The sequence below is a fragment of the Leopardus geoffroyi genome, chromosome D4 (genome assembly GCF_018350155.1).
Source record: "Leopardus geoffroyi isolate Oge1 chromosome D4, O.geoffroyi_Oge1_pat1.0, whole genome shotgun sequence".
Lineage (NCBI taxonomy): Eukaryota > Metazoa > Chordata > Mammalia > Carnivora > Felidae > Leopardus > Leopardus geoffroyi.
In genome coordinates this window covers 46,299,961-46,313,219 of record NC_059342.1, presented here as the reverse complement: position 1 = coordinate 46,313,219, position 13,259 = coordinate 46,299,961, and the positions used below count along the sequence as shown (strand labels likewise).

The 13,259-nt window shown below is 40.5% G+C and overlaps 1 protein-coding gene across 3 annotated transcripts in view; it reads right to left on the bottom strand.

The window, feature by feature from the left end:
* Nucleotides 1-4,428: 4,428 nt before the first annotated feature.
* LOC123592517 (methylthioadenosine phosphorylase) overlaps nucleotides 4,429-13,259 on the bottom strand; it is a 49,935-nt gene continuing 41,104 nt past the window's right edge. The window contains exons 7-8 of one of the 3 annotated variants that reach the window (XM_045467638.1): nucleotides 8,472-8,594; nucleotides 4,429-5,925 (exon numbers count right to left, since the gene is read on the bottom strand). In XM_045467638.1, the coding sequence (XP_045323594.1) occupies nucleotides 5,887-5,925; nucleotides 8,472-8,594 (162 nt within the window). In that variant the 3' untranslated portion in view covers nucleotides 4,429-5,886. Of the gene's footprint in view, nucleotides 5,926-6,948; nucleotides 7,057-7,090; nucleotides 7,762-8,471; nucleotides 8,595-13,259 lie in introns of those variants that run through there. The other 2 variants (XM_045467639.1, XM_045467637.1) reach the window with 2 other exon arrangements.

The following is a 13,259-nucleotide window of genomic DNA, read 5'->3' as shown; positions in this document are numbered from 1 at the left end:
GGTGGAGCAGTCAGGTGGAGAGACAACAAAGGGCAGAAGTAAGAGGGGGGGTCCATCCTGCTTGGACCAGAAGTCTAAGAGCTGCTCTGATGTGGCGGCCATTAGACACATGTGGCTGTCGAACACTTGAAATAAACTTACTTGACTGAGAAACAATTTGTAATTTTAGCACATAACTTAAATTTAAAAACTGATAGGTTTTTTTTTTTACTTTTATTATTTTTTTTCAGTATATGAAATTTATTGTCAAATTGGTTTCCATACAACACCCAGTGCTCATCCCCAAAGGTGCCCTCCTCAATACCCATCACCCACCCTCCCCTCCCTCCCACCCCCCATCAACCCTCAGTTAAAAACTGATGTTTCAATATATTTGCAATGATGAGTATGTGGATCTACTTTTTCATAGTAAAATTTATAAAATTTAATAACAGATCAAATTACTTCTAATGAAAGTTTAGCATCCGATTTGAGATGTGCTGGTAAGTGTAAAATACACATCTGATTCCAAAGATTTAGTATTTGCAAAAGATGTGTAAAATTTTTTGACTTTTCACTACTGATTACATGTTGACATATTTTGGATAGAGTAAGTAAATATATTATTATAATTAATTGGCTTTTAAAAAATGTGGCTCCTAGATTTAAAATTACATATTGGCTCACATTATATTTCTAGGGATAGCACTAGTCTGTAGTGCTGTCAGGTGTGGGAGATAGAAGAGGCTGGAGTAAGCCAGAATATGTCAGGACATGCAGGGCTTTGCAAATTGTGGTAATCAATAAGAAGCTGTACATTCAAAATAGTATTGGCTTGAAAGCCTACCAAGTGCCACTTCCTGGTCCCTTGGGATATCTATCAGTGAACAAGATTTCTGCCTTCACAGTGTGTACATTTCTAGGGAATGGGGGTGGAAGTTATCAAAAATCAAACAAGCAAACACGAATAAATATTAGATTTGTTGGGAGGTGTTAATAGCTTATGGAAGAAAGAAATTGAGTCATGTGGGAATGGGCAGGAGGGCAGGGGCTGTGGAGTGAGAATCACTGCCCTCCATTAAAATAGGATGTTGGGTTGATGCACTGTGATTTTTGAGCAGAGATTGGAAGGTGATAGAGTGAACCACGTGGTTATCTAGGAGAAGTTTTCCAAGTGGAAGGAATATAAAGCAAATACTCTGGTATTAAAGGCAGGAGAGGGCCTGATCTGCTCCAGGAAAAGCAAGGCCGGTGGTACAGAGGATGGTAGTTAGGAAGTCAGAGATGAGGGACATGTGCAGACTCCATGAGGATTCGTGGACTATTGTGAGGATTTGGGCTCTTATTCTGAGTGAAAGAGAGTTTGAGCAAAGGAATGACTCATGTTTTACAAGGATCATTCTGGATCCTGGGTTGCTGTATGGGAGTAGAGAAGAAGAAAAGAGGACCAGTTAGAATATCACAGCACCCAGGTGAGAGGTGAGTGGCTCAGACCAGGGTAGAGGTAGTAGCTGTTGTGAGGGTGTCAGTTTCTGGATATATTTTGGATGGTAGAATGAATAAACATCTTCCTGGTGTGAATGTGGGTTTTGAAGAGCCCAGGATAACTCCATGATTTTGGTCTGAGGGACCAGAACCATAAAACTGCCAACTACCAAGAGATGGCAGAGATTTGGTGGCGGCGAGGGTGGGGGTGGGGATGGGAAACAGTCATTGAGGAATGAGTGAAGATAGAGAAGTCCAAGAATTGAGCCCTGGGGCAGGGAACATTAAAAGATCTGAGAGAACAGCAGGAATCAGAAAAGAAGATTGAGTAGCAACCATTGAGGTAGAAGGAAAACTGACTGTAGCATCCTTGGAAGCCATGCGAGGAATATTTATCAAGGAGGAGGGACAGATGAAATCTATCAAATGCGGCTGATAGAAAAAGAAAGATGAAATCTTAGAACTGACTGATTTAGTAAGGAGGTGACCTTGAAAATGGTGGTAGTGGTGGTGCTGAAAGTAGAGTGCTGGAAAAGCTAGATTGGAGTGAGCTGAAGAAAGGAATCGGAGACAGAATAGATCTTTGGGGGTTATATGCCAATGAAAGGCAAAGCAGTAAGACAAACAGCATACTGGATTGTGGCCAAGAATTCTTTTTTAATGGGAGAAAGTAACAGCATTATTTGTGTGCAGAGAGAAATGATGCAGAGGGAAAATTTGAGCATGGAGAGATGGGCAACCACTAGAGTGAGGTCTACACAGGAATGATCAGATTTTCATATATGCAAATATTCACTGAACTTGTGCCAAGCACAAGGAACTAAGGATTCCAGTGAAAAAGACACAGTTCCTGCTTTTATGGAGGTTTATCAAAGAGTGAGGGAGATAGGGAAGTCCTTAACTGAATGATAGCCCTTTATATATTGGAAATTCTCAAAGTTTTCCCTTCAATGGTTAGAAATTCTCAATTCCTTTAACCACTACTTATGTGGCATGGTCTTCCCAATCCTCACACCTTCCTAAACTGGTGCTTTTTAGATGGTCAGTGTTCTCCTAAAAATGTTGTGCCCAGAACTGGATAGTGTTCCAGACATGATTTAACAGAATTCAATGTCAAACTAAGAGAGATTATTTTATTTTACAAAGCCAGGTCTCCTCTAGAGTCCACTCCTTAAAAGGTATCAATTTAAGGGGCACCTGGGTGATTCAGTGGGTTAAAGTATCCAACTCTTGATTTTGGCTCAAGTCATGACCTCACAGTTTGGGAGTTTGGGAGTTTAAGTCCCGCATTGGGGTTTCAGACTGACCGTGTGGAGCCTGCTTAGGATTCTCTACCCCCCCCCTCCCTCTGCCCCTCCTGCACATGCTTTCTCTCAAAATAAACCTTTTTTTTTTTAAAGGTATCAATTTAAGAGAGTAGATGCTTACAGTAAAAAGCTCAAACAGTGCAGAAAGACATGAAGTACACAGTAGATCTCTTGATTCATACCTCAGAGGTTATCACCAAGCTTCTTACCAGAAACTTTCTATGACCATAAAGCATAAATACACTATCCACACATCCAGTATTTTTCTGACTTCCACTTGTAACAGACATCATTCCATTCTGGTGCATAAAGATACACATCATTTATTTGAGCTGATGTATCTTATTTAGATGCCCCCACTCCTTTGAGAATTTTAGCCATTCCTAAGCTTTTGCCTACTATAAACGATTCCAGAATGCACTCAGGCTAACTTGCAAAACATGTCAGGTTTCAAATATAACCCTGGTATTGCACCCTTCTCCTTTTTTGGTTAACACTCTACATATGAAGGATTCTGGTTTATCCACAAAATCATGAAAAACAATGCAAAACAATGCATTATCAATAAAGTTTTTAAGTAGATGCAAATGCACAAATCAGTAACTTGGCACTCTTCCAGAGGGTTAAGTCACTATGCTACAACTTTTCCATTATGCCCATAACCTTCACTAGGGAAACTGAAAAGTATTTCAAAACTGACCAATGCGTTCCCTTAATTTTGTAGCTAAAAAAAAAAAGTGAAAGATCATGTAAAAAGCATCCCAGGAAGAAAGTCTACATAGTCCTTAAGAATAAGGTATCAGCTGGGGCACGTGGGTGGCTCATGTGGTTAAGCATCTGACTTTTGATCTCAACTCAGGTCATGATCTCATTGTTCCTGAGTTTCAGCCCTGCGTCTGCCTCTGCGCTGATGGCTAGGAGCCTGCTTGGGATTCTAGCTCTACCTCTCTCTGCCCCTCTCCTGCTCATGCATGTGCATGCTATTTCTCAAAATAAGTAAACTTTAATTTTTTTAATGTTTATTTTTTGAGAGAGAGAGAGCGCGTGAGCAGGGGAAGGGCAGAGAGAGAGAGGGAGACACAGGATCTGAAGCAGGCTCCAGGCTCCAGCTGTCTGCACAGAGCCCTATGTGAAGCTTGAATCCCTGAAACCATGAGATCATGACCTAAGCTGAAGTCGGACGCTTAACCAACGGAGCCACCCAGGTGCCCCAAAATAAATAAACTTAAAATGCCCCCCCTTTGCTCATGCTCTTTCTCAAAAATAAACATTTAAAAAAAATGAAAAAAAAAAAAAAAAAAGACTGACTGATGGGTAACAACAAAAAGACAGGAGTATATGCCAAATGAGAACTCTGAAAATGAGGTTGCTAGAAAAGGCTACTGAATCAAGATAAGTACCTAAGTCATTGGGGGAAAACTGTGCTTTCTGAAGGCAGCAAGAAAAATGCCCACGTTTTTGCCTTGATATCATCAGACTTCTAAGAATGAAGGAAAGGAAGGTATAGTATTACAGAGTAGTGAATCAGGGTTTACAGACCCAGACAACCCTGGGTTCAGATTCATTAGGCCATCTGTGCATTTCTAATGTGCAACCAGAGTTGAATCATTGTATTGGAGAATGCGAGAGTCATAATCACATGTAACCCAAACAGCTCCATGTTTTAATGCTGGGGGTAACTGGTTTATTTTATTGTTTATAATTAGCAGATTATCTTGAAGCCAATCTCCTAGACACAAACACATGGACTTTACAGACTCTTTAAACAGGATACATCACTAAAGCATCCAGTAACAGCCCACAGTGAAAAGTAATAATTCTGAGGAAAAAAAAAAGATCTCCCTGTGACAGAACAAAACACATTCCTATAAAATTAACAAAAAGCAGTGTAAGAAGCAAGCTTCTATTTTATGAAAAAATCTAAACCACTAACTCACGTAAAATAATTCATCAACTCAAAAAAGTAGAAACAAAGATCAAATATTAATTTTAAAAATACCTGACACACTATAATGTGTGTATATAGTCTCTTACATGGTTTAAGACTATCTGAGTATTAAACACCCAGTTTTTGTCAAGTTGTGGCAAGCCCAAATATCGTTCTGACTGTATAGTCACTCATGAAGATCGAACTCAAACAGAACTCTTCTTAGAATTACCATCTTAAATTCTGTATCATGACACCTGTAATTTTTTCAAGAACTGGGTCTTTTTTATTTTTAAGACAGCTTTACCATTTGATTATATTCACTGTAGAAAAATGTGAAGACACAGAAAAATATAAAGAAAATTAAAATTGTTTCCCTCCCCCAAATATGGTAACAAAAGATTATAATATATTCATTTCTAGTCTTTTTATACATCAATGCAGAATTTAAAGACAAAATTAGCAATGTAAAATGCTTACGCATATCCTTTTGTCATTTCATATTACAGAGCAGTCATTTCTTTAGGACATTAAATATGTGAAAACATGATCTTTACTTGGCTGCTTCACAATCTAATTAGAGCTAGGTCATAATTTACCTCCAACTGTTGGATATTCAGATTGTTTTGTATATTTGTTATTATAACTAAAACTATATTAGACATCCTTCTTTATACATAATTCTTTGTATCTCTGATAATTTTATAAAGATAAAGTCCTAGGACTAGAGTAGCCAGCACAAAGGGTGTAAGTATTTTCAAAACTTTTTAAAACTGTAGGAATTTTACCAAACTGCCCTCCAGGAAGACTGTATGAATTTACAGTTACACCAATAAATAGTCTAAGAATTCCAGTTCTTCTTCATATTTCCTTGGTAACATAGGAAGCTGGATGTTATCTCCTACCCTGTATTATTACAAACTTACTGGGGGAAGGGCAAATGGGGTCTTGTCTTTTTAAGAATTTTTCCACGTGTTTAACTGGTGATTTGCTTTTCTTCTGTTTTCTGAAGCAGTCCAAGCCTTCTAGAAGGCATTTCTGATATGTGCATGTCTTGTCATGTTCTTCCTTAGCAGGCAGGGGCATGAGAGCTGCATGTCTTTCCATGTTTTTTCCATTAACTAGGCAGAAATTTCCCAAATGACTGGAATTAGAAAGTCTTCTGGTCTTCTAGGCAGCCACGCTCTTTTAATGTCTTGGTAATAAAACAGAAAACTGGGCTGTATTCTAAAAGGAAGAAAGCAGGCATAGATTACAGTTAACCAAGCACTTGCTGTAGGTAGTGATTCTTAGGATCAGGATAATCACCTGGAGTACTTATTACAAACCAGATTTTAATTTTAATGTTTATTTTTGAGAGAGAGAGAGCACGAGAAGGGGAGGCCAAGAGAAGGAGACAGGGTCTGAAACAGGCTCCAGCTCTGAGCTATCAGCACAGAGCCCAACACAGGGCTTGAACTGACAGACCTCAAGACGGTGACCTGAGCCAAAGTCGGATGCTTAACCGACTGAGCCACCCAGGTGCCCCAAACCAGATTTTGATTTCAGAGAGTGAGGACTCATGGTGTACACTCCTCAGAAAATTCTCATGTTCACCAAAGCTTAAAAACAACCAACCAGAGGTGGGACTTGGGACATAGCTCATAACTCTTTGTTCCTCTGTCTCTCTCTCCTTTCCTGTAAAGTGTGTTTATTTCAAGAAGGTTGTTCAGATTCTCTCAGATCTCTATTCCCTTTCATATCCACTAGGACACATTTTATGCACCAACCTCCAGCCTCGATTAATTTAACGCAATCTCTGTCATTCACCTTATCCCACTGGAAAAAATCCTTGAAATTTTAACATACTGGTATCTCCAAACATAATAGGATCTTCTTTATCACAGCAAGTCTTATATATCTTTACAGCTGGACACATAACGGGTACTAAGTGTTTCTGAAATGCATGAGTGAATGGATGATACACATTTCAGTGTACAGAGGTCTGAACATGCTACCCCAGAAAACCCCAAAAGAATAAGCGGTTATTAGTAGGGTGTCCCTTAATGTGACAGAATGGAGGTCATGATTCTTAGTTTTGTCTAGAGCAGCAATTCTTCATTTTCTTCAGAATCTGATGATCAATTTCTTTCCTGAGAATCTGATGAAAGCTACACCTATTAACCCTCTTTAAAAATGCATATATACAGAAATACACTATTTTTACATACTTTCAGAAGTTTCTCAGAAGGAAAGGAACACATGAATTTCTACCATTCAAGCATTTTTTACTTAAAAATGAGGCTGAAATAATTTATTGCTTGGGAAATTATCTTCACATTCAAAAGACCATGGTCAAAATACGGTCAGTTGGAAAACCTAAAAAAAAAAAACAACCCATCATATTTTGCAGGTGACATTAGCCTCAGCAGCTGCAAAAGTATGAGTCATATTTCCCACAATCAATAGTGTGCTTGTTTAGACAAGCTAACGTTATGCTGCTCCTACTGCACCGCACTCAGGAAAATATAACGGTTTCTGGTTATAACACTCCCTATTCTTAGAAATTATTGTTTCCCTTTCCTTCTTAATTATAGTAAGGGTTGCCTGTATTCAATTATGATGGGGGAAAAGGGCTATCGTTTACTCACTTAAGAACATGTATCTCCTAGGTATACAGGTTGAAACCAACACATGTATTTCCTGTCCCTTATGGACTTGAAGTCTAGTGGGAAAACAGAATACAAATTCCAATATTCTTGACTTTGCCAGTCCTTAAGGCTGACAGACACCTTGTTATAGGGTGTGCTGCAGCTTGCTATATCAGTTTGCAAGAACCAGCTCTGTGTATCTATCAGTGGCTTTGTGTGGACAGCTTGAAGTCAGCTGTGCTGGAGCATTTATACCATGCAGTCAGCATCCACTCCAAATCATGGTTCCTCCAAGCCCAGCAGTTGTCCATCACTGACCACCACACGGTGTCTTCATCACACTGAAATCGTGGCTCTCATTCCAGGGCTCCTTGGTAGTAGCAGTTCAGGTAGGGAGGGCTTTTACCAACTTTTCAAATCCTCTCTCAACTACCTGTCATAAGATCCAAGAGTACAGGTGTGTTCTAGGCCTTAGAACATGCTAGTTACCTTCTCTGGATAGTAGGGGAATATAATATCCAATCCATTTGAGGCAATTCCTTATCCAATGGGGTTAATCATGAGTCACAAAATGTCCAAATAAAAATCATGAGTCTCTGAGTTTAGCAGTCTGTTTAAATTATATTCTGGGAATTACTACTAGAGTTGAAAAGCTACCAATCTACAACCCATCCCATGTTTATCATTAATCACTGTCTTAATTTGACACAACATCAGCCCTAGGTAGACATTCCTTGGCACCGTTTTGGTATTGCTATCTTAGTGTTTTGGCTTTAAATTTTGCATGGATCTGCCAAACAGCAAATAGCTTTGTCAACAATGTAAGCCATGTGCACAATAAGCACAATCAATCTTCTTTAAAGTATGACTTAGTGATACCTTACAAAGCATGACAATGTTAAGAACCTGGCGGACTAGACAATAAAACTCTCACCACCTCGACTTTCAACAGTCTTGCATTATTAGCCAAAACATAAAACTACTCAATTTTAGTACGATAGTAAAGAGCATGAAAACTTGTAGAGAACTTCTAGACTAGTATAAAATACACGACGGGCTAAATCAAGGTGAAGTGAAAATAAGAGAAAAAGGCAGCTGAAGGTCTATGGAAGGGTCTGCTTGAAGATGGCTAAGGATACTTACCTTCAGGTTCTGGAGGGTTTCTGACCATTCCATGGACCCTATCTGAGGTATGGTAGTGAGGAGTAAACTTTTGGCTTTATTGGCATTTTCTTTCAGGGTCTTTAAGACCCGGTCCACTGAAACCTAGAGAAACAACAGCACAGGGTGTTACCAGCAATTTATAATTCCACTGCTTTTCGCAGACCATTTTCCCGAGTTTCTACCTCATCTGTGAAGTCAGTTTACTCCAATTCCAATCCCCTGAGCACCAGCTCTGCATTTTTCAAGGCAGTCTTGCTTCCAGGGGGAAGGTCTTGGAGAAACCTAATGACATCTCTGAAAAGCACCACTGGTTCTCAATATAATGCCTGAGAAACCATCTCAGAAGTATGTGTTAGCATGGTCTAGAAAGATGTGGCTAATTCTCCTCACATCCACAGTAAAATGGATCCCAGTCTTAAAACCATTGCTACACTGGCTAACCAATCAGAAGATGAACATATTTCTCTTAAAAAAAAAAAAATTTTTTTTTTTTAATAGAACTACCCTGTGATCCAGCAATTGCACTATCAGGTATTCATCCAAGGGATACATGCTGTTTCGAAGGGGCACATGCCCCCCAATGTTTATAGCAGCACTATCAACAATAGCCAAAGTATGGAAAGAGCCCAAATGTCCATCGATGGATGAATGGATAAAGAAGATGTGGAATATATACACAATGGAGTATTTATTACTCGGCAATCAAAAAGAATGAAATCTTGCCATTTGCAACTATGTGGATGGAACTAGAGGGTATTATGTTAAATTAGTCAGAGAAAGACAAGTATCATAGGACTTCACTCATACGAGGACTTTAAGACAGAACAGATGAACACAAGGGAAGCAAAAATAATATAAAAACAGGGAGGGGGATAAAACATAAGAGACTCTTGAATATGGAGAACAAACAGAGGGTTACTGGAGGGGTTATGGGAGGGGGGATGGGCTAAATGGGTAAGGGGCTTTAAGGAATCTACTCCTGAAATCACTGTTACACTATATGCTAACTAACTTGGATGTAAATTTTTTTAAAAAATCTTTTTTTTTTTTTTTAATTTTTTTTTTTCAACGTTTTTAATTTATTTTTTTGGGACAGAGAGAGACAGAGCATGAACGGGGGAGGGGCAGAGAGAGAGGGAGACACAGAATCGGAAACAGGCTCCAGGCTCTGAGCCATCAGCCCAGAGCCTGACGCGGGGCTTGAACTCACGGACCGCGAGATCATGACCTGGCTGAAGTCGGACGCTTAACCGACTGCGCCACCCAGGCGCCCCTAAAAAAATCTTTTTTAATGTTTACTCATTTTTTGAGAGAGAGCGAGCGCATGAGTGGGGGAGGGGTAGAGAGCAAGGGAGACACAGAATCTGAAGTAGACTCCAGGCTGTCAGCAGAGGGCCTGATGCAGGGGCTCGAACCCACGAACTGCGAGATCATGACCTGAGCCTAAGTCTGACATTTAACAGACTGAGCCACCCAGATGCTCCAGCACGTTTCCCTTTAGAGACGTCTTCAAGACGAAATCAGAGTCTCATCATTTTTATAGCTCCCAATGAATTAATGGATGAGCTGCTAATATCACAGAAACAACAACAAAAAAATCCCAAACCAAACAAATAGTCCACTTTAATGAGCTTCCTGATGGGAAAACTAAACATTACGTCTGACACCTGAACTGGATCGGAAAATCTTTAGAACCAGCTGTCAATTTACAGAAAATAATACAGCGGACAGAGAAATCTTTCAAACTACCCCAAGGAGATGATTTCAGTGATCCAGATGGTGGGAAACTCTGGTGGGAAACTCTATAGGTCAAATGACCTGGTTTCTTTTCAGAACACTTGGAAGTAAAAACCTGTGGTATTAGAGATCACTAGAAACGTGAACTCTGCCTCGATAGGTTAAGGAATTATTGTTGGAAAGTGATGATAACGTATGTTAGGTGTCTATGGATAAAATTATGGATCAGAGTATAGATGAAATATGGTTGGCCATTAAGTTGGTATGTTCATAGATGAAGCTGGGTGTTGATTTACAAAAGCTCATACTACTATCTACTTTTGTATATGACTGAAATTGCTTCATAAGAAAGTTGAAAATTGTGAATGTAAAATGGATAATTAGAGGTGGAATATTTGCCACACCTCACTATACTTCAGAACGGATCTGAGGTTCAGGGACACAAGGACTGTAATACTTTTCTACTTATTTCCTGGAGTTTATATAAAGTCCAAATCCCTCCCACAAACACTGAGGTGTGTCTTGGAAAAAAATGATGAGCACCGTTCACTGCGGGGATACGAAGCAGTGACGGGCTGGGTGCTGCCAGGTACACGAAGAGGCATACTTTAAGCAGAGTCTTCCAGGGCAGGCTCATGAAGCACCCAAGGGATTTACCTTATATTTGCTTTTTTCTTCTTTACACTTTTCCTTTTGACTGATATTTCTATATAGACTCTGACCTCTCTTTTCTTTGTTCCTAATGTTGGGTTCTACCCAAAATGCCCACTCTACTAACCTCCTCATAATAAAATCTAACCCTCTGTTTAAAGTTTATTATTTATTTTTGAGAAAGAGCAAGTAAGAGCTAGAGCAAGGGAGGGGCAGAGAGGGGGAGAAAGAGAGGATCCCAAACAGGCTCTGCAAAGCCCAATGTGGGGTTCGATCTTATGACCATGAGATCACGACCTGAGCCGAAGTCAGAGGCTTAACCGACTGAGCCACCCAGGCGCCCCTCTAAATCCTCTGTTTAATGTCTAGCTCAAATGTCAAGTTTTCTTCACACTTCTGCACCCCCCTCCGTCATAGCTGCCATCCGATGACCACCCCTGCATAGGAGCCAGCACTATGGTACTTGCTCAACATGTATCATTTGGTTTAATTCTCCCAGAAATCCTGCAAGGTCAAAACTATATACACCTCCCCCCCTCACTTTTGGCTCCATCCCACAGAAGAGTAAATGGATCAAATAATCTGCCCCGTCTTACAAGTAAATGGAGCAACAGGAATTTGACAGCGGGGTTAGGCAACTCTCAGATCTTCACACCACGCCAGGCTGCACATCTGGTCTAAAGCACAGTGACACACATGGCTGGTTGATGATGCGAACTTCATCTATGCTTTTCTTGTGGCATTCAGCGTTATCTGCCTTCATGCCTTACCACTTACACCCAGCTTAGTTTCTCTGCTTTCAACTCAAGCGACTCCAACTGACTGCTTTCCAAACCTCATGTATTAAAGGAAAGCACCATTTGCTCTGCAGAGGAGACCGATGTTACCAGACTGAGCAGAAAGCCACAGGCAGGAAGCAATCTGCTCTTGGGGAGTGGCAGGGGCTGGAGCCTCCTGCTAATTGGAGGCAGCTTCTCAACACCGCAAGTCTGAGCTGTCCCTTAGGTGACCAGAGCTGCCAAGTCAGAGATTATGCTGTGTCAGGATCTGGAAGTCTCTTACACACCAAGCTACTGATGCAAAACAAGGAACCTGTGTTCAAGTATAACCCAAACTCCATATACACAGATGGACAGACAGCAAGAATATCTTACTCGGTTTTGTATGAAAATGGACGGTGAAACAAGCAGTTTTGACGTAGTGGGAAGGGTCACCTTGGAGAAGATGTCAGCTCCCCTACGTGTGCTCAGAACAGCCAGCCCTGTACTCGTTCTTTACTTCAAAACTCCTCGACTGTACTTTTGTCCCTTTCTCTATTTTAGCCTACGTGCTGCTGAAGCGAGCACTCCCTTTCTCGATTTTAAAATGAGATAGAGGACAAGACAAATGATCCAGTTTCTTCAAGTAAAATCCAAGGAATGAAAAGACAGGGGAATATTAGATTGAAAGAGATATAAGAGGTGTATCATTCCAGGGGCGCCTGGGTGGCTCAGTTGGTTAAGTGTCTGACTCTTGATTTCAGCTCAGCACATGGTCTCACGGTTGTGAGATCGAGCCCCGTGTTGGGCTCTGTGCTGAGTGTGGAGTCTACTTAAGATTCTCTCTCCCTCTCCCTTTGCCCTTCCTGCACAAGCTTGCATGCTCTCTCTCAAAACAAAACAAAACAAAGCAAAACAAAACAAAACAAAACAAAAAAAGGTGTATCATTCAAATGCAATGTATGGGTTATAAGGGACCCTGATGTGAATGGCTGTAGAAGACTGGAAGGAAAATGTAAACAGTCTAGATATTTGATTACACTAGGAATTCATATCAGTATTTTGGGGTACAATAATGGTATTGTGGTTATTTTGTTATTTTATTTAAAAAAATAAAAGAGACTCCTTTTGGAAAAATATTTACTCAAAATAATGAGGGCAGGGGAGAGAGAAGCGGGTAGGGGTATATTTATATGACCCAAGACTGGCCATAGCTGGTAACTGTGGAAAGGTGGGTGATGGGTAACCAGGGGTTCATTACACTAGACTCTCTACTTTTGTAGCTGTTTGAAGTTTTCCACAATGAGAATATTTATTTTGGAAGCCTGACTGAAGTGGTCCAGTGTCTTCAGATACCAGTTGGACCTTGCCGTCTTTCCTGCCCAGAACTCCTTACTAACCTCCCCGCTGAAATCCTTATATAGTCTACATGGCGCTGCCTGCCTCCCTTCCTCCTCTCCACTCCACCCACGCATGCCTGCCTTTCCCACCGCACATACACCAGAAAGGCTTCCCAGACTTCAAATGCTTGGTTGAGTCAACTGGATATGTACTTCTCACCACACTATTTCTTTATAAGCCTGAGCTTTCTTACATTGGTCTGCTTAACCTCTGTACTTCC